General features: G+C 34.1%; 2 protein-coding genes across 6 annotated transcripts in view; one reads left to right on the top strand and one right to left on the bottom strand.

Moving 5' to 3' along the window:
* Window positions 1-6,470: 6,470 nt before the first annotated feature.
* On the bottom strand, window positions 6,471-21,693 carry nol8 (nucleolar protein 8). 2 transcript variants are annotated; one of them, XM_005173974.5, is made up of 17 exons: window positions 21,642-21,693; window positions 20,893-21,039; window positions 20,739-20,801; window positions 18,185-18,263; window positions 17,937-18,087; window positions 17,773-17,841; window positions 15,555-17,555; window positions 13,415-13,573; window positions 13,208-13,318; window positions 13,016-13,106; window positions 11,648-11,777; window positions 11,485-11,568; window positions 11,112-11,401; window positions 9,431-9,566; window positions 8,200-8,264; window positions 7,530-7,612; window positions 6,471-6,659 (listed from the first exon to the last, which is right to left on the bottom strand). In XM_005173974.5, exons 2-17 carry the CDS (start codon window positions 21,011-21,013, stop codon window positions 6,600-6,602), a joined length of 3,693 nt encoding a protein of 1,230 aa, XP_005174031.1. In that variant the 5' UTR covers window positions 21,014-21,039; window positions 21,642-21,693; the 3' UTR covers window positions 6,471-6,599. The 2 variants fall into 2 exon arrangements, with proteins under 2 accessions (XP_005174031.1, NP_001073671.1); NM_001080202.1 differs by lacking the exon at window positions 13,415-13,573 and having other exon boundaries at window positions 15,558-17,555; window positions 21,642-21,688.
* A 277-nt stretch (window positions 21,694-21,970) lies between these two features.
* cenpp (centromere protein P) overlaps window positions 21,971-22,176 on the top strand; it is a 74,764-nt gene continuing 74,558 nt past the window's right edge. For 3 of the 4 annotated variants that reach the window (XR_012397358.1, XM_073936444.1, XM_073936445.1), the window contains exon 1: window positions 21,971-22,035. The gene's annotated coding sequence lies outside the window, so the exon portion shown is untranslated. The remainder of the gene's footprint in view (window positions 22,036-22,176) is intronic. The other variant, NM_001003555.3, reaches the window with a different exon arrangement.

Genomic DNA, 22,176 nt, shown 5'->3' on the forward strand with positions numbered 1-22,176 from the left:
AAGCGGAAACAACACATTTCCTGAGATTCCATTGGGACAATTTTTTATGTTCAATCCACATACATTTGTTATATGTGTTAAGTTAACTTAATTTGTGTTGGGACAACATGAACGAATTGTTTGGAACACTGCATTTTTTACAGTGTGTTGAGAAGAGCTAAAAGATTTTTACTGTTGATCGCCCAAAAAAATCTTAGTCTCTGCCTTCTATATGAAGTAGTGTGTTAGAGAGACCTTCCTGCACTTATTTTGTTTACAATCTGCCGTTTTATTCCATAGAACTTAATATAAAATTTAGAGACTTTTTAGCACAGGCCTATTTAAAGGGTAAATGCTACCAGTGGCGCTAAAAGGGGGTATGCAGTTTTTGAAACTATTAAACTATTTTTGAAATTATCCTTATTTTAAAGATTTAAATAATAAAAATAAATAAATATGTTTCGTTAAAATTGCTTATTTTGCATTTTATACAAGTATAATAATGTATTTTATTAAATAAAAAAATATACCATTAATTGCATACGCTGGCACACACGTTTAATTCAAAATCATTTAAGACAATAACATGCAGTCACACAGCCAAGTGTAAAGTATTCATGTAGATGTAACTGATCAAAATAAACTGTCAAATCATACATACACAGTTGAGATCAAAAATCATAAAATTAATCTAAATTTTTTCTTTATTTATTATTATTTATAATTAATTAATTATTTTGCCAAAATAAGAGGGATCACACAAAATGTATGTTTATGTAAGTACAGACCTTTTTCACATGAGCAGGTATTTCAGATTTAGTATTTGGATTAAAATTCCCCTATATAAATTTTATATACTTGATAATAATGATTCTTAAACCTATTAAAACTTACACATGAACAAACGTCAGAATATTCACACTCTTTGGAACTGAAGTGTTTAATCCTTTTATCAAGATCCATTTTATACCAAATACATGTTTTTATAAATTTATGATGTATCCTATTGATACATCAGGGCTTTTGGTGTCTTTTTTTTTTTTTTTTTTGCTCAAAACTATTTTAATTTTAGTTACAAAAAAAAAAAAAAGTTTGTCTATAACGCTTTATTAAAATAGAACTTTTCGGGTGGTTTGTGTCTGTTTATATTTTACACAAAACATTTTGCAGTCTTTTTTATTTCACTTTGTGAGGGGTGTAATAGCAGTTTCAGTCAATAGTTTATGCAAAGACAGACCTTTTACCTTGCATATGAGAAGTTATAGCGTTTTATGTTCTTTTGCCCTTTAGAGCTCCCATATGTATCATTTTGTTTTCACAAATGTACAAAAAGCACCGAAGCAAGGCATGTCAAGGTGCGATAATCATTTAGTGAGAAAAACTAAATTGAGAAGAAATTTGGGTTGGGATGAGATGTAATTCTTTGTGACTTAACATGCTTTGTGTAATTATACTTTTATTACTTCATACTATTTCAGTTGTGTTCAGAACTATAAAGTATTAGAAGTATGTTGATGCGAAAAAAACATCTTTTAATATATTAATGGAAATATTTTGGCACTATCACTTGCCTGTTATAAAACATAGTTGGATTCGGGGGTGCAAAACTTAAACCCGCATACCCCTCAGTAAATGTGTAATTGTGCTCCTGAATGCTACCAATTGATGATCAATGACACATTTTACCTCTTCCCAACAGGGAAAACCACCAACAATCAAGAAGAATATATGATTATATGCTGTCACAGCACAACATGTTTTCGAAGAATGTTGAAAATCTGTTGCTATTGTCATCTATAATAGGAAAAAAACATCAAATTATCAAGTCAACAGGCACCAGTTTCCAACATTCTTCTAAATACCTTCTTTTGTGTTCAACAGAAGAAAGAATCTCAAACAGGATAGGAACAAGTGAAGAGTTAAAAAACATAGACAGAATTTTCAGCTTTGGGTGAACATTAAGCTAACCTATAAGAGTTAAAACAACCATACATGCCTTAAATCATGCATTATTTTGAGGAAAGCTTTGCAAATATTTCACTAAGCAATTAGTTAGAAAGGTATTTTCCTCTAGAAAGTTCTCAAGTTAAAACTATAGAAGTTTAATGACAAAAAAGAACATCTTTAGTAACATAAAACACATTTTAGTGAACAGCTGCTCTCTCTAATATCATTATATTAAAAGACAACGTGCTTTACACTCTTAAAAATAAAGGCGTGAAGCACATTTTAGTGATCTAAAGATGATATGCTAACCAGCTGATGTCACTGATCGGTTTTAAATTACAGTTATGCAGAGGTTGTAACACTGTGCCTGCTATTATTAGATTAATTCTATAATATCCGCTTGTAAAGTTGTGACGTATGCAATCCTCTTTTGGGTCAAAGCCTCAAGCTCGTTTGAATTGATCTCTACCGGTTTATGGCCAGTGTTAAGTCATATCACATATTTAAAGGGATATCAAATATCATGGCGATAACTATAGCGTCTGAATGCCAGACATAATACTTCAACCATTTATAGAAGATGAATCACTGTTTGACCATCTGAGATTATGGGCGTATAGAGCATGGGTATAAACAAGATTTGATCATGGTGTTCAATAGATTTACAGTGAGCTTAATATATTAGTGGCATTTGTGAATCGCTTCTGGATTCTGAACTGTGGACGTGATGTCAAACATATTTGTTCCCTGAATTTGTTTCTACATTTCTTTGTCCACATAAACTGAACAGCTGTGTGTTGTTATCTGATCTGTCACAAGCATGAGGCCCAAGATAAAGTTAAAATTTAAGCCACATGGTCGTGACACAATGTGGTACAGGGGTTTGTTTTCACATTTCAGTTTGGGGTAAATAAAGAACAATTCACTGTATTTAAGAAGTAAAACCAAAGATTTGTACTTGAAATAAATTTAGAGAAAAGTAAATTCTGTACCGCATGTGAATTTTAAGAAACCGAGAAAGTCAAAAAGCGTCACTACAATGTTTAACAAATTAGCTTTAGCAAAATGCTAATTCACTCAAAACACATTTTATGTTCTTAATATTTGACCCTGGATCACAAAACCAGTCACAAATTGAAATTTGTCGAGAATGCTGTGTTATACACGTCCGAAAAGCTGAATTAATACATGCTTTCGATTGATGGTTTGTATTAGGAAAGACAATATCTGGATGAGAAACAGCTACAGTAATCAACATGAGAAGAGGATCAAAATAAAGTTGTCCAAAGACAAGAATGGGTGTTGTTCAATAACTTTAGGACAACTATGAAAAAGGGTTTTGAACCACTTTAAATGTTGGCTATGGGGTGCAAATTATACATTGATAATCGGTTTTCGGTTATGTTCGCTAATATGCCACAGTTACCAAATACATTTTTAATTCAATAACAACTAATTAATTAATCAAACTTGTTATTATGTTTTCAGTGTTTTGAGGGGTATTAAGTGGTTCTCACTGACATAATATTTAACACTATATTTAACACTAACATAAAACAGACACCATAGAAATAATCTTTTTAAAGAAAAATGTTTTGTGAACACTTACGCTGTCTGTCGATGCTCTAGATTTGCACGTTAATATTTTTGGCACAAACATGCATTCACAATGGTATGAGCCATTATAGGGGTGGTCAAATCTATATTAAAGTTAACTATTGTTTTAAATATTAATATTATATTAATTAAATATATTAAAGGACAGACCCCCCCCCATACTTGTTTTGATGTCTTTTAGGGGTGATCAAGTGTTAATTAGAGGGGTCTAACCCCCAAACCACCCTGGCTATATAAAAACCCAGATCAAGGTTTAAAAAAAGGGGTTAAAAATAAATAAATAAAAGTAATACTAAGAAAACCAACTTTAAAACTCAGAAATTAAGTTTTGATATGCTATCAAACAAAATTACACATGCACACACACACACACACACACACACACAGAGGTCACTTTTTGCAACATTAGACTACCTTCATATATATATATGACACTGTCACTTTATCATAATTCTCATGTTTACAAGTCTTTTTGCACTATATTCTGTTCTATATCTGCACAACTCTGGTTTGCACTCTTTGCCATATGCCCTTAATATCATTGTGTTGTATTGTTTACAAATTTTTACTCCTTGTTATTTATTTTTTTTATTCTTGAGACCACATTTTATGTATATTTTTTTAAATTACATTTTATGCATAATTGTATTTTTGTCATTTTTTTTCTTTAAAATTTCTATCTTAAAACTTTTTTTTCCTAAATACTTTTTGTATTAATAGTATATGTTAGGCACATATGGCTCTGAGAGTAACGTAATTTTGATTCTCTATATGTCCTGTACATGAGGTTGAACTGACAATCTGACTTTGACAATGTCTATCTAAGATTCAAATGATTTTGACATGAAAGAAAAACGTAACATTTTGACTCATACACAACGTCAACCTATTAAACCCCCCTGAGGGTCACAATTACAAGTTGGCGGCCCAAAATGTCAGTTTTGAGAGACTTATGTCACTGCAGAGCAGCTGCTTCGCGCCTTCACGAGCTGCAGACAGCAGCCGTGGCCCGTGACGTCAGAGTGAAATAGGAAACCGCAGCGTCCTGTTTTTGTGTATAGAAGAACTATAGCTCACATATGTGTGTGCTTGACGTATAGACCTCAAAACCGCTGCCAATCAAACACAAAACTCAATGGAACAATGAAAACAGAGAATACACACATAGATACATCATATACACTATCTTAACAGAGCCAAAGAGCTGTTGTAGAGTTATTAATGGTTTCATCAGCAGACCAAAATAACAGCGAGATTTTTGCCGCTTGACTGATCGCTCGTTTCATTCTTGGCCTTTGCACAGACTGACGTTAAACACATTAGCGCCAACTCGCCTCAACTTGTAAAACTGTTAATAATTTAAAGAAATGTTGATTTTTAAATCACAGATAAACTAAAAAACCACAAATTATAAATTTTGCCATACCATTTGAATCACAATAGTTTTCGATATGGGAGTAAAACTTCTAGAAATTTCTAGTTTTGAGAAAGTAATTGATTACTTTTAACGGAGTCATCTTTTTTTACTTTTATTCGTTTAAGGTTATTTAACTATTGTTATTCATAGTACTTGCAAAACCATCGAAACATTGACAGTTCTGTCAATCAATTGGAGAAGCAGATACATTTTTTGTTAACTAGATTGTGAGGGCAGCACGGTGGCGCAAAGGTTAGCACCATCGCCCCAGAGCAAGAAAGTCAGTGGTTTGAGTTGGCATTTCTGTGTGGAGTTTCCATGTTCTCCCTGTGTTGGCGTGGGTTTCCTATACAGTCCAAAAACACGCGCTATAGGTGAACTGAATTAACTAAATTGGCCATATTGTTTGTGAGTGAAAGTGCATGTGTGTTTCCAAGTACTGGGTTGCACCTGGAAGGGCACGCGCTTTGTAAAACATATGCTAGATAGGTTGGTGGTTCATGCCGCTGTGGTGACCCCTGATGAATAAAGGGACTAAGCTGAAGGAAAATTAATGAATGAATTCAAATGTTTAACTTAAAAGTTAATTGCACATGCATAAAAATTAAGTAATGTTAGTAATATAGGCTATATAGTTATTATGAAATAGTGTTATTTCTTTGAAATGTCTTGTTTTTTGATGCATTTATTTTCTTTTTGCCTATTATTTATCTTGGTTAACTAAAGAATGTAATGTGTCATTAAAATGCCAAGTGCTCAAATATTAACAAGTTTAACAATGCTACAAGGCCATATCTAACTTAAATTATATATATTTTTTACAAATTAAATGAATATTGTTAATGCATTGAGATTTATATACGGATTGTAAGTATTTAGTTAAAGAATTACTTTTCAGACAGCAATTATAAAAGTATCTAAAATATGTTTTTGCAGACACAGTTTGTAGCCTATTTGCTTAATTTCAAAGTAACACAATTAACACTTCACCAATACATTTTTTATTATAGTAAACCCATGGTTAATTTTTATAAGGTTGACAGCTGTTCGTCAAAACCTTTCCTGAAAGTGTTTTTGGAAGAGTACACAAAAGTTAAGTAATCAGATATTTTATCTTCAAGGTTTGTGTTACCCTTTAGCACTAGTAAGTGGAAACTGCTGGAGTCTGCAGATTTAGAGTAAGAATAAACACTGGGGGTCAAATATCACTATCGTTTGCCAAATTGTAGTAACTAGGACAAGGCTGAAGAATTTCCTACACATCTTACTCTTCTATATAAAATGTAAACAATATGCAAGGCTGAGAAACTATAGCACCATTTGAACATTATTCTGTGAAGAAAATACGGAACGATCTTCAATACGGCACGTGCAAACATGAGAAGCACAAAGTTGGTTTCTGACAAACATCTTCGTGGGCTGATCCTGCGGTTTGGAGAAAGTGAACGAGGAATGAAAACAAACACCAAAGCCAGCTGTAACTGTCATAAAAACTATATTCACTGCGCCCTCCAGTGGTGCAAACCAGCATTTATTTACTCCAAAGCACATTTCGAACATAAAAGGAAATATGCGTTAGAAACTGTTATTTTGAACAATAATTTACAGGTATTTCTATGAAATGTCTTTTTAAAAACGTTCAGGTCTTCAGTGACGGCCTTTGGCGTCTTCTGGCATCTCTGTGTTTCTTGCGACACTCCTAATGAATAAAACATAACATTTAAAACGCTTCCAACTGTTTTAAAATGTTATTTATGTATTAATGCCACATCAGAAGCATTGGCTATATTCAGGAAAACCCTGGTCATATTTAATACATCGTTTTCAAACACAACCATTTCTTGATGAAAGAAGATCTTTTTTTAATTTAGTCAGTGATGAATATGCTGAAATCCCTCCAGGAGACACCTTTTTAAACATTTTCTTAAATTATTTTCTGGATAAAAACCTTCTCTAATATTGTTAAAACATATATGTTCTAATGAAATAAGTTTTATATTAAAATAATTTCACACAAGTCACAAATTGATTTCACTCTCAAAAATTAAAATATTAAAATATGTTAATGTTTTTCAAGCCAAGAAGGTAATTTGTTTGTTCAAAATGGCACATTCTAATAAAGAGAGGAAAATATAAAAATATTAATGATACATTAAATCCATTTCTTGTCTTTAAGCCATACAAATAATTTAATAAATTAATAAATCTGGATACACTTTACAAAGCGGTTCTATTAGTTAATATACATTTACATTATAACGAGAACAAACAATAAACATAACATTTATAGCATTTATTACTCATCATTCAACATTTCAATACATAATAATATTAGTTTATAAACAACAGAGTTAACAAGAACTAACAATGACCTATTTTCATTTCCACAGATAAATAAATTCTGCAATGTATTGTTCATTGTTTGCTCATGTTAGTAAATTATATTAACTAATGCAAACTTATTGTACAGTGCTAGCATATATTTTGATGTGTGTGCTTTGGGTAAACTTTTAGTGTTGGTTGCGGTAAGATTATTATTATTAATATTGTTATAAGTGTTCAGCTGTACCTCTCTAAGTGACGTCCTTTTCTCTTCCCAGGCTTCCCTCTGGTCTTTTAGGTTCCCACTTCTACAAAACATTCCTGGTCCCTCTGATGAAAAAAATAAACTCAATTAATTAATTAATTAATAAACAATTATTAAGAGAAAAACAAGTATGTTGATAATCATTATATTCATTTAAATAGGCCATTAATGTTTAATGTTTTATTTTAATAATTGCTCATGAAAATCTTAATTTTTTCACTGAAGGAATGTTCCACTTTTTGGGGAAATAGGCTGATTTTACAACTTTGCTAGAGTTAAAACAATTGAGTTTTACCATTTTTAAAAACATTCAGGCAATTTATGTGTCTGGCAGGAGCACTTTTAGCTTAGCTTAGCATAAATCACTGAATCAGATTAGACCATTAGCATCTCACTAAAAAAATAGATAAAAATAAAAGACACAAATTAGAAAATGATCAAAACTCATTTTTACATTTTGTTTTTGAGCAAGATGCTAACGGTCTAATCTGAATCAATAGTTTATGCTAAGCTAAGCTAAAAGTGCTAAAGCCAGACCCTGATATTGACTGAATGGATTAAAAAAAGGTAAAAAACAACTGTTTAACTGTTGTAAAATAAGCCATAAATAGTGGAGTGTTCCTTTAACAAAGAAAAAAGGATTAAATCTCACCTTTTAACCGTTCGTCATCTTTATGGAAAAAGAAAAACGCCTTTTTTGATGGCATCGGTGATTCCCTGCACACAATGTAAGTGAATGTCAACAATTCAAAAACAAAAACTGGTTATTATTGCTGATTTAATTGCTAACCTAGAAAGAATCTTATATTTTGGTAAAATTAAAGTTTATGTCATTTCTTCTCAACTATGACCTACATTTACATTGGACAAATTTAGGGCGGTAATTGATTGGATGTTTGTTGCTGGCTGCTGGTGAATCTCATGTGATTGACAGGTGGATCCCACCAACATGCAGGTAAAAACCACACCCGAGAGAAGATATTGTTGGTGATTTGATTAAAGATAATGGGGACAAACGAATTAAAAATGGTGTTTATGGACAAATCGTTTCTACTAAATATCAGCTTTTATTCAAGAATGATGATGTATTTTCAACTCATACTTAGGCATGGGACGATAACCGGATTCAAGGTTTACCGCGGTCTGGAAAAGTCAAGGTATTAAAACCACAAATAAATTATGATACCGTTTCTAAGGTATATAGAGAGGGGTTTTTCTTTCAGTGTTTTATTTCTGTGTGTCTTGTAAGGAAATCTGTGTTTTTGAAGCTCATGAAGATGGTAGAATCAATGGTTTATTTTAATTTTGTAGCCTGATATGCTTATTGTTCTAAAATAATATAAAGTTTCCTAAAATGTAATATATTGTTTTAAATGAGGAATAAAGTTGTTGTTTTTTACGGAGACATTTAAAATGTAATTTTTTTACAGCAGTAAACACAAAACCGTGATACTGTTGTATTTATACCCAAGGTTATCATAGCGTTAGAAACTTATACCGGGCCTATGCCTACTCATACTGTATATTAAGTAGGGGGCGGGGTTTTATTTGAGCTCCTCCACTTATCTTTCAGTCACAGCAAACTAATGGCCGAAGGGGCGTGGCTACACATATTCACCCAATCCGTCAAAATGATGCATTCAGAAAAGGATTACTGCTGCAAATGGTCAGATTAAAGTTTTTTTTGATTCGAGATTCAAGTTTTTTTCAGCACTGATTCACTGTTTGTTTTAAGATGCACGGTTTGCTCTAGTAAAATAAACATTTTGATTTCAGGTCCACTTTAAACTGTTTTAGCATCAGTAATTGCACCTCTTACTGAAAAGTCACCAGTGCTTCAAGTCACAAAACGTAGATTATTAAATAAATGATGATATATTTACTCTTGGACATTGACGGAAGCTGATTGGTCCTCATCAACCTCATCGACTCCTTCCTCGTCTGAGCTGCTGTCCTGGAAACGAGGGTCCACTTGCCAAGAGAACTTGGCTGCTTTTATTGTCTCTATTTTGTATTCATCTAATCGGCCAAAAAACAACATTTTAATAAATGATATACACTGAAATAGTAATAAGTTGCAAAACAGAAGAGTGATTTTAGAACACAAGTGTGTGACATTGCCAAAAAAACACTATTCTCAATTTATTCGCTAACAATAATTAAACAATATTTTGTGCTGGTAGCTTGTATGATTTTGATTATAAACAATGATAGTAACTCAAATCTCTTAATTAGTGCTTCATTAAATCATTAATCAAAAAGATTTGTTAAAAATGGCTCAATTCATTCAGAAACCGGATTCATTTTCATGATTAATTTAGAAGAAAAGCAAAGAAATCGATTACTGAATCATCGGCTCAAATGATTCGTTTCAAAACAGGTTCACTCAGGAACACAGCCATTTCGCCTAATTTGTGCACTGCTTAAATTTTAGGAATTTTTCATTGACAAAATGATTAATTGTTGAAAATACAGCATTATTGCTTCGTTTGTTGAACTGTTGCATAGTGATTGTGGTCATATTCTCCACAACAGCACACTTGCTTGTGTGATTCTACTGAACTAGAAAATATTTAACAGTACACATTTGATTTAATTATTAAAATATAGGCTAAATTTTACTGCATTCTTAATAGCCTTCATCACGTGATCAATACTTTTGGAGTCTCACAATAAATGAAAGGACTAGTGCTGTTTAACAATTAATTGTGACTTTGTATTTAATATTTAATACATTTGTAATAACATAAATTTGGGTGTACTAGTTTTTGGACCGTTATCGTGAGATATTTTGTTAGATTAGCTCTAGATTTGGCTTCAGTACTGACTAATCTAATGTATATGCACGAATATAACATTGTACAGCTTCCTATTAATAATATGAATTTAGAAGATAGATTTGTGAGGGGTGTACTTGTATAAGCTGAGCACTGTATGAATTAAGGCTGATTTATACTCCTGCGTAAAGCGCACGCGTATGCTACGGCGCTGACGCATAGCCCTATGCCGTGGCTGCCGGCGTCGCGGACGTGCACCTCTCAAAAAATGTAACTACAAGTCGCAACGACGCATAGCGCAAGCTCTGTGATTGGTCGGCTTGGGAGCGCTGACGAGTCTGGGCGGGACCAAAAGCCGCGCAAATGGCGCTAGCCCAATGGAGCAATTGTTTACAAGTGTGGAGTGCCGTGAAGGAGCTCCAGATGGAAAGTTTTGTTTTGTGTTTACTTCATAGTTAAAGTTGTTGCACGTCCGCCGGTTCCTGCCTCAAAATGAGCGAGTTTGAGCCACTTGTACATCCCGGAAGTGTTCAGAAAGAACAAAACACAGGCGAAGAAACTCGACACAGAGTTCACCTCACTGCCAACTAGCGTTATGGAAGTGGTAATGCAGACCAATAGACAGAGCGCTCAGAGGTAAAAATGCACAGCTACGCGCGTTGCATGCGCCGTTGGTTACGCCGGTCACTTGACGCAGAAGTATAAACCAGGCTTAAGTCGCAATTATCCTTCAACAGCAATACATAAAAAAACACCAAAACTAAAATGACAAAAATGATCGATGTACCTGTCTTGGTGCTATTTTCCACAACCGTGTCATCACCAAAGAAGGAAAACTTGAATCCACCAGAGGAGTCTTTATTGGTTTCTACATTAGAAGTAAAGGAAACCTCCATGGGTGCTCCATCTTCAGTCTCTTCTGCCTCTTTATCCCATAAAATGGTCTCTTTCTCCTGCTGGTCTTCTTTGGCCGCCCCAAAGGCCTCCTTCAAATCCACAGACACGTCATAATAGACATCCTTGGAAACTTCAGGGAGTTTTACAGCCTCCTCACGTTTCTTTCGTCTTGCCGCTTTGCTGTTTGACACATGAAAATGCTAACATCAAACACTAAACTACGAGTGAAGCTAACCAAAATCCAAAAGTTGTTCGAGAATAACCTTTCTTTCTTCGGTTCCTCAATCTTGGTCTCAAAAGCAGCGTGTTCTTCTCGCGTTGGGTCATAATGCAGGCCCGAAACATCTCTGCAACATCAAACAAGGTGAATAAGCAAACAACGAGAGCAAAAAAAACACATCGAAAGGTCATGCGAGTGAGTCATACTTGAACGTCTTGCTCTTTTTGGTGCTTTGAGGCTGTATGCTGGTGTTTAAAATGCTCTGGAGGATGTCCAGGCTTTTCTTTTTCTCTTCAAGAAGCTCTTCTTCTGCATCTTTTCCTGGAGTTGTTGATTCTGAATTATAAATAAATTGAAAAGGTGAATTATTCTTGCATCACCCGTTTTTATTACAGTCATGTGAAAAAGTGAGCATGCCCTATTGAAGTTAATGGTTTTCCATATCAGGAGATCATTTTTAAAAAGTCTATTGTCCTTGGAAGGTCTTAAAATTTGCAAGGTCTCGCATGACATTTCACAAAGCGCCATTATTTAATCAACTAACAAATAAAGCCAAGATGTAGAAGTCATGGGTGATAAACTGAGGGCATCCTATGACTTGGCCCACATGGAATCTAAAGTAATATTTTCTGTCTTTCAGTAGCTATTTTATATGAGAAACTTGCCTTGTTTACCAAATAAAGTGAATCTAATTGGATTTGCATTTAAACATTAAAAAAAAGTTAAAAAGCTATTTTTTTCACATATTAAGGTTTTACTTATGATACTTTCAAAATAATTCCGCAGAAATCTGCAGATTTTTACTAAAATTCTCAGCAGAAATAGCAAAAAAAACATCCGCAGATTCCGTCTGGCCCTACCTATGAGCCACATGCCTGTAGATCAAACTTTTGCTGTAAATACTGAAAGGTCATTTTGAGCATTTTTTTATATTCGATGTTTGACTCAATTGAAATAAGATACGTCAAAGATACATGTTTATATTTGTTTTATATCTTCTACATGCAGATCTTCTAACTGTTGTGTTGCGCACTAGCTTCCTAAAACCTAACAATACTAATGCTAACATCTAAAAAACTTTATTTTAAATTTTAAGGGACCTTTAAAGTGCTCATTTTCCAGTCTTACAGATCCTTCTGGATGAGTTTTAGAGTTTTTGACACAGCATTTTAGTTAGATGAGGTCTGGGCTTTGACTTTGTCCTGTTGTAGACTTGCTGCTGTGCTTAGCTATATCCAAAGATGCTAATTAGACTTATGCATAAAATATTTGTGAATAAAGCAACGTTTCCATCCAATGGGTTAAAAACCCCAAATCAAACCTAACATAACTACATAGCTACTCAGTTGTTGCACAACCCAGTCATGTGATTTAGTTATATTCAGTTATTTTTGCTAATGCTATATGCTGTTGTTGTTTATCTGAGTTTTTATCTTCCACCTTTTAAAACCAGACAAAAATAGATATTTTTTAAAGTCCTGATATGGAAACTTGGAATTTAAAAGTGTGTTCTAAGTTTTCCCACATGACCATGGGTCAACAAAAAACTGAATAAAACCCAAAGCACAAATCACCTTGATCTTCAGCCTCATCATCGCTTTCCAGAAATCTCGAATCAATCTGGAATCTCGAATCAGTTCCAAATCTAGCCTGTAGTTTCATTAGCTGAAGTAATAATTAAAAAAAAAAAAAAAAAACAGAACGATAATTTAGAATATAAGTAAACTCAACTCTGAATCATCCATCCAAAGACTCTCAATTCAAACCTTCTCTCCAGCTTTGCCCTCAAACTGAGGTTTAATCTGGAAACGCTCATCTTCAGCAGCATCATCCTCATCTTCACTGTCAAACAGCTTGCTGCCACCCGCCCTATCCTCCTGCAGAATTATGAGGGAAATAAACACAAAATAGATTAAGAACAATTCAGAGCTGAAGAATATAAACTTCTAATTCCGAACTTAGTCTATATTTGCCTTCTCTTTTAATATTTGATCATCATCAGATCCTGAATCATCCTCAAAGAGGCTTTTCTTCTGGCTTGTTGGTTGTTCGGGTTCATTTGCAGTTTCATCGTTGTCGTCTTCATCAGAATCGAACACAATGTGTTTACCTTTGTTTGCCTTCACTGCATCCTAAAAAAATATTAGAATATTATTAATATTAGAAATCTTAGATTAAATGACTCTAAAACTATGTTTGAAAGTGCACCAACCACACACATTTTATATTTAAAAGAATAATGATTTAACCCTCTTGTAGTCTTCAGTCTTTTTAGATGGAAAGATTTTGGTTTTTGAATAAATAAAAAAAGGTTTTTGGTTGGTATCATTATAGCGATATGTACAGTTTTGACTATTATCATAATACAAAATCTAACACTTCAAATCACCTTGTCAAACTAAAAATATCTAAATCTTGTCGAAAAGAAGTATTTTAGATTGTCTAAATGTATATTCAAATCCACAATTTCATAATGATGTCCAAAAAACTAGAGAATTGGCAAGCGGTTTTGTAGGTCTAGTAATACTGGAACCTACTGGTTATACAATGTCATTACACGTTTTTTTTTTATTTATTTTTTTAAATATATACAACCAGATGGCGCTATTTTGCCTTCCCCAAATTGTATCTGAATGCCAGATGGCCTATTTTAGCTGGAAATACTGAAGTAATAAAATAAACAAAAAAAGTTTTGAAAAAAAATATCCATTGTTTTCAATGGGAGAAAAATGGATGATAATTACTGCAAAAAAATAATAATAATAATAATTATATATATATATATATATATATATATATATATATATATATATATATATATATATATATATATATATATATATTATAACTTCATATGACTATAAATGAGGATGTATTATTATTATTATTATTTTGAATGTTTTATTTGCCTTTATACGGTGCAAATTTTCCTATTAAGTACATTAAAAGATTTAAACTCTACATGTAAACATGCATGTTTCAAACATTTTAATGTGCACTATAATAAATGAACATCCATTATTTTTGCTGACATTGGCTAAAGATTACTTTTAACCTTTGATATAAATTCTTCAGTGTTCGTACAAATTAACTGTAAACTAATGTCAGATGATGGCAAAGGGAATCTATTTTTAAAGTCACAAGAAATAATTAATATAAAGTATAAAATACCAACCTACAAAAATCCTAAAACTGCAGTAAAAAAGCAATCACACGCAAATGGCTACAACAAGGGCGACCAACCAATAATTGGATAGATGCTAACTACTGAGATCTATACAATAGAAAAAAATCACTTCTGTAGTTAATTTAAAAAAAAAGGATACATTCCTGGGAAAATGGAAGAAATGGGTTGAATATATTTCAGCTAGAAGACCTGATTTTGTTGCTATAAACAAATTGAAGATGCATAACTGACAGATAACTACATGCTTATGCGTGTATACATATATGGTTTTATTTATATTTATATATATATATATATATATATAAATATATATATAAAAAAAAAAAAAAAATATATATATATATATATATATATATATATATATATATATATATATATATATATATATATATATATATATATATATTCGCATTGTATTCTGTGATCTCTGTAGATTCTGTGAGATTATATTATGACATGCATTCTCATTTTGGATGTAAATAGTCTTTTAATTTTTATTATTTCTTTTCCTTTTTATGCTATCTTGTTAACTATTAACATGAAATAAAAAAAATGCTAAAACTGACCAATTAGATCATATAAATATATTACGCATCCATAATGATGTTCCCATACAAAAAGAAAATGTATTCACTATGTAACAACACAAGTGGTTCTGTTAAACGCAAAACCTCAAACAATTGACTTCCATAGTTGTAAAAACAAATATTATAAACGTCAAAAGTCAATTTCTTTAAAGTAACAGAAGAAATAAACTCACAACTGTTTAAAACAAGTAAAGGCTGAACAAATAATGACAGAATTTTAATTTCCAAGTTAACTATTTCTTTAATTGTGGTCTGTTCCCCATTAGATCCACATTCACTAGACAAAATATAAATCACAAGATGTATGAATGACATTTATAGAGGTTTAATTCTACTCACCACATTGGAAAGAGCCCCTTGAATGAGTTTCTTCTGCTGCTCTGTCTCTTTCTGCCGTTGCTCTAGAGCTGCTATCCGTTTCTGGTTGTCCTGCTGTTGCTTCTGAGCATCAACCACCGTCGAGTGAAGAACTTTTGAATAGGACTCTACAGATTTGGACTTTTCTTCCTCATCACTAGACTCCAGCTCGTCACCAGAAGAGTCACTGCTGGAGGAACTGGAGGCCTGTTTGGCTTTGATAGGTGCGTTTAAGGTGTTTGTTTTGGTTTCAGGGGTTGTTTTTACGAATTGTGTGGCTGAAGACATTTTGGAAGTGATGATTTCTTCCACACTACTTTTCGATTTTTCACTTGACGATTCGCTACCGGTGGAAGTGGGGAGACTTATCTGTTTGGGTTTAACTGATGTATTTGCTGTGTTTATTGTGGTTTTGGGGATTGTTTTTACCAAGTGTGTGGCTGAAGACATTTTGGAAGTGATGATGTCTTCCACACTGCTTTCCGATTCCTCACTTGAAGATTCACTACCGGTGGAGGTGGAGAGTTTTGCCTGTTTGGGTTTGATTGGGGTCTTCAAGTTATTAGTAGTCTTTATTTCACTTTCAGAAACCGTTCTTGCCAATTGTGCTGTTGAAGAGCTTTGAGAATTGGAGACTTCAGCGGTTTTCTCATCTTTTTCAGATTCCTCGCTAGAAGAGTCATTAATGGAGGGCTCTGTATCCTTGGGTTTGATTATAGTGTTTGAATTACTAGAGCCAACTTTACTCTTTAGCTTGGTTTCAGCTCTTTCATCTTCATCACTGCTTGTGGATTCCTGACAGGAAGAATTATTTTCTGATTTAGACCCTTCATTTTCAAGTTTTATTGAGGCTGATTTGACTTGTAAAGTTGACAATTTCTGTTGCGAAGGTTGGTTTGAAGAATGCGGTTGACTTTTATCTTCTGAAACAATTGATTTCTTCAATTTTGGGTCTTGTTTGAGTCTTTTATGTGATTCAGAGTCAATACTTTGACAGACTCTTTTAAGGATGGGCTCTGGATCTCCAAAAAGATCCTTTGTTCCAATGAAAGCAGGAAGAGATTTAGCGGCCCCCTGACTCTTCTTCTTCTTACTTTCCTTCTCAGGAGTGTCGTCCCCAAGAAGTGAAGCCAGGATATCTTCAGGGCAATTGCCTGTTTTTTTGGGTGGCTTACTTGGAGTCTTGGGCTCTTCGGGTTCTTCTACATGTTCATCATCTGAAACTCCCTCTGCATTTTTGGCTAGTTGCTCCAAGTCTGCAAGGGAAAGATCCAAGCGGTAACAGTTTCCCATCATCATGGCCTCATAGTCAGAATCTACGCTCAAATCATCATCAGATTCATCCTCGCTACCTTCTTCAGATCCAGACGAACACTCATTTCCATTGGATTTAGTTGCAGATTCTTGATTAGCTTGTGGTTTTAGGGTCTTTCTGTTGGTGAGGATTTCATCAGTGTCTGCAGAGTCGTATTCTTCATCGTCCTTTGATGAAGTTAGCAGTGATTTTACATCACTTTGTTCTGCTCCAATCCAGAAAGCATTGGATTTCACAACAAAATCATCTCCCACCACCTCCAAGTTGTCCTCGTCATCCATTGTAAAGGTTGGTTTGGAGTTCCTCAAATGTTCTTGAGCAACCAACATCTTGATTTCGTCTTCCGAGTCTACATCGCTGTCAAAAACACAAACTGATTTTTTAACAACTGGTTGTTCTGTTTTGGTAGCAGGAAGGTCACGTTGCAGGATTTTGTTTTTGTTTCCAGATGCAGGCGCATTAATTCCATTGCTAAGAAACAAACTCAAGTCTACTTTGGATCTTTTGGGACTGGTTTTCTGCTTTGGAAACTCTCCTCTCCTCTTCTTGCTGATTTCATCATCTCCACCTTCAACCTCCCATGTCAGTTCGGACACTGATGTGAAATCGTCCGCTATCTCAAGTCTCTTGATGTTATGACAGTGTTTGGACGGATCATATTTGAAGACGTTTTATGAGAGTTAAGGGTAGATAGTGAATTAAATTGTGTAAAATCCTTGTGCTTTCATTCTAGTGATCCCAGATCTATGACTTTGATCAACTAAGCTGTTTTATGATCTCAGTGACTTTTTCCTTCAAGCAAAAGAGCATTTTAACAACTGCAAACTTATCTTTATGAATGTTTCCAAGTAAAATTTATAAAATAATCAACTCAAAAAAGGATATCTTGTTCTTTCCTTTAGATTTCAGATTCAAGACAGGAAGGACCCTCCCAAATTTACTCACCACCCAATCCTGAAAAGGTAAAGATGCATAACCAATATTTAATCAGCATCGGTCCATTTTTAACAACTGGAGAAAAGTTAAAAAGGAAAAATTTGACCACAGACCTTATGGCCAGGAATTTCAGTTCCTGGAACCGCAGCTTTCATGTGAAAGTTTTCAACACCGGCTGCTTTAAATGAGTCCACTAATTTCTCCTGAGGGGCAATTTTTGGAGTCTTGATCTTTTCAACTTGTTGCTCTCTTTCTTCAGCAAGTCTAAGTAAAGAAAAAAGACATATACGTTACATAGTTTAAAATTACAACAATTCAAACAAACAGTTTAACCAATCTACTGGTTGAAAAGAGCTTTTACCTGTGCAGAAAGCTCTCCTTTGCCAACTGAATGAGCAGAGTTCCACCCTTCCATGTGGACTTATTTAATATTCCTACACCTGTACAAAAAAAGGCAAATGCATGTTACATACTGCATTAAATAAAGGTCTTATTTACACCTGGTATTAGGAACTTTCAACCACAAGTTGCCAAAGCCAAGTTCTGGTGTAAGATTTGATTCTTACATATTACAGGACAAGCTGTTGAACTATGCTAGCCAGACTGAATTGAAACTTTTTCCTCTGAGAGGTTACACTTGGTACGAACTAAGAAGGTTGTGTTGATTCTAACACAAACCACAAGATTTAGCTATCAGTTAGGGTGTCAAAATTAATAGTTTGTTTTGTGCACCGCGATGCAGACGCAGACAATTCGGTATCGGTTCAGAAAAAGTCATAACCGGTTATTATGTACTGGCGTCATTTATCTCATATGCGCTATGTCGCCATTAGGGATGCACCGAAATGAAAATCTTGGCCGAAGCCGAATAATAATGAATTGCTTGGCCGAAGGCCGAATACCGAACACGGTGTTTTGCATTTTTTTTTCCTTTTAGTTTGCCTATTTTTTCACCATTACAATAATTAAATAGTAAAAATTAGCTTTTTACTATTTTGTGTTGCTTTTCAGAGAAATAAATCAAATAACAAAAATACTATTTCAAAAATATTTATTTAACACTGAACATTTTTTTAACATTCCAGTAGATAATATACAAACAAAGCACAATATAACTTAAGATAAATAAATTAGTAAAATAAAAAAATATTTTTATTTGGCCATCTTTGAAGCCCCACTTCTTGAATAGCTGCTGAAAGAATGTAACTGTATGTCTACAACAACAAACGTGCATTAAATAGTGCAAAAAATGTGGATGACAACAAATGAATAACTGTCCTAGACATACAGTAAGCCTACTTAGCCTACTTCTTCAGAAAAAGTGGCAGGTTCTTCTTTATGAAAAGTAGTTTCTCTGCTGTCTCACATGAAAGCCGATTCCTCTTCTCATCGATGACATGAGATGCAGCACTAAACAGTCTCTCGCTGTCGGTGCGCGGCTCATCTGTAGTACGAGCCCGTTTACTCTCGGCGCTGTTTTCATCTCCTGCGCTGTGCACCACCTGACCGTCTCCAACACTTATCGGCTTTCCCAAGTCCAACTCGGCCTGGATCATTTCTCGTGTGCGCAGCTTTTTCACCATATCCAAGTAATGATCTTTATATCGTGGATCAAGCTCAGTCGCGATGCATTTCATAGGTTCTGAGTCCGCCTGACTAAATCGTGCGCTGACAGCTTCTAAGAGCGCACTTTTAGCTGTTTTCACTCCTTGGTCTGTTACAGCGTCTTTGTTTAAAAGACGCTTTAGTGCTGCATAAAGCGCGCGCCTCTCACTCTACGCGGGTTACTAGGCTATTTGATCGCGTCATTAAAAACGTCATTGTTCGGCAAAATTTATTCGGCCTTTTTACTTATTCGGCCGAACACCGAAAGGGCTTTTTTTGGCTATTTTCGGCTGAATAATTTCGGTTGCCGAATATTCGGTGCATCCCTAGTCGCCATAGCTTACTATGTTGAGAGAAGCAAGCGCGAGTATTTACAACACTCCAACTACTTAAAAACTCACAAACTGTGTACAATTTCACTGCAAGTGTATTTTCTGGACAGTCTTTCACTGACACTTACAGCAGAAGCCCCTATTTCCTTGTGATTGAGAGAATGAAAGTAAACTCCATTTCCCTCTTTCTCTCACTGCGGCCAATTTGACCTGCTGGCTTGACTTTTCCTCTCGGCTGTTACAGCGATACTTCTGGATACAAACACGAGCGCGTGTCTGCAGGGTTTTCTACACCGTGTCTATCAAAGGTCAGCTGTGATCACCGCAGCCGTTTATCAGTGTCACTCATCGGTGAAGAGCGCAGAGCGCAAGAGCCTATCGCAGCCCTTTCTGTTGAGCGTGTGACCAATCAAATGGGTTTAAGAGAACTTGGTAGACAAGGAACAGAAAGCAAGCGGGATATTTATATTTGTTTATATTAATTGCAATAAATGCTCATGGTGTTTAAAGGTATAGTTAATTTATCAGAATTTTTGTTTTAAAGGTCAAATTGTATTAAAAATAGCATATAAACATATTTATACATTTTAATACAAAAACTGCTGCTGTGAAGAAAATATATAAATGTGTATGTCGAAGATATCAAATTGAATCGAAGGCATGATAATAATAACCGAACCATGAGACCAGTGTTGGTTCAAAGATCTAGCTATAAGCGCAATCAATACTTACTGTTTTACATCATCACATTTTGTGTTGCTTTGTAAGTTTTGTGAGCTTATTTTACAATATTAGTTTGGCAGATTAAAAAACATTAATATACCCACTTGCTGACTTAAAACACCAAGTGTAAACTAAAATGCGTCTCCCTCATCTGCCTCTGAACCAGTTGGCCAAAATGTATCTAAATACCAAGTGTAATAAACAGCATGTTAAACATTTAACAAACAATGAATCATGTACAATAAACCAACGTACATCTTTTAAATTCAGCATCTGTGATGTTTATGTTGATGTAGCCAAATGTCTTCAGAGGAGCTCCTGTAAATAGATCACAACATCATTACAATAAAACATAATCATTTATTTGGTCAATCATTTATCAATTACTTGGTGTCAGCGTAATTCCTACCTTGATCATCTTTCCTTGTAATGATTTCAACATCTTTAACATCACCAAATTTTCCAAATCTGTCTTTGAGGTCTTTCTCGGTCACTGTGTGGCCGAGACCACCGATGTACAATCGCTTCATGGCCAAATGTCATGCAAACAACCCCTCTGTGGCATCAAAATACACATAATAAACTATGCAGTAATCCCCAAAACACATACATATAGACTATACATATACAAGCCTCGCAGAACGTACAACTGTCACTAAACAATTGACAAATAATGTGCAAATAAATAAATAGAAATAATAATCATAACAATGACAATAATGAGCAAATGCATATCCAATTTACTGAAGGAAAAAAAAACTAATAGAAAATAACTTTTGCTCTGTAAAGTACTACCCAATGTTCAGATCCCTCTATACTGCTTAATGTTACTATATCATAGATTACAGTTATAACGACTTTGCCAATTATGCAACGGTATGTTAATTTAGAAGAAGCTCATTGTGTGTGCATAATTACTACCATTTACTTTATATAAAAGCACTGAATATTTAATGAAAAACGTATCAAAACGACACTTATATTACTTAAAATTATGTTTAAAACATTGAGACGTAAATAATTAATATGATTACACGCATAGTAAACATGATTATAGCAATAGCCCCTTACATGACATAGTTAAAGATGTAATAAAACGTTCTAAAAGGTAAAATAAAAGCACGGTCGTAAAAATAAAAAGATAAACTTAAGACTTACGATCATGCCAAAGATTCACATGTACAAACTGATGTTACACTGTAACTGTTCCGCCGTGAAATCACGGACGTGTTTTTGGTTCCGCTTGGGCATGTAACGCAGTGTTTTGGAAAGTTCCACATCAAAACAGAGACAACGAAAAAAAGAAAAGCCATCTTGGGGGAAATTCAATTTATTCCACATATACAATGATAATACGCAGTCATAAAAGGATTTATATTGGCAGTGTTTAATAATAATGCTATTTAGATGAATGTGCAAACGTTTTATGCTGTTTACAGAAATGACTCACCCCTGCAACTCTAATTTGGTATATTCCGTGTTGACGCGGGATTTAGTTGAATCAGTCAGAATCGTAAACTCGTATCGTTCTCGTCTTCTGGACTACATTTAGGTCAGTTTAACGCTATTCCTTTAAACATCGTATTATTTATTTAAGTTATATATAACGTATTCAATACATATAATAAATAACAAACAAGTACAAGAACTTCAAATGTTTTTCCTCAGTAAAGTCTCGTCTGGTTTATTTTGA

The sequence above is a fragment of the Danio rerio genome, chromosome 22 (assembly GCF_049306965.1).
Source record: "Danio rerio strain Tuebingen ecotype United States chromosome 22, GRCz12tu, whole genome shotgun sequence".
Taxonomy (NCBI): Eukaryota; Metazoa; Chordata; class Actinopteri; order Cypriniformes; family Danionidae; genus Danio; species Danio rerio.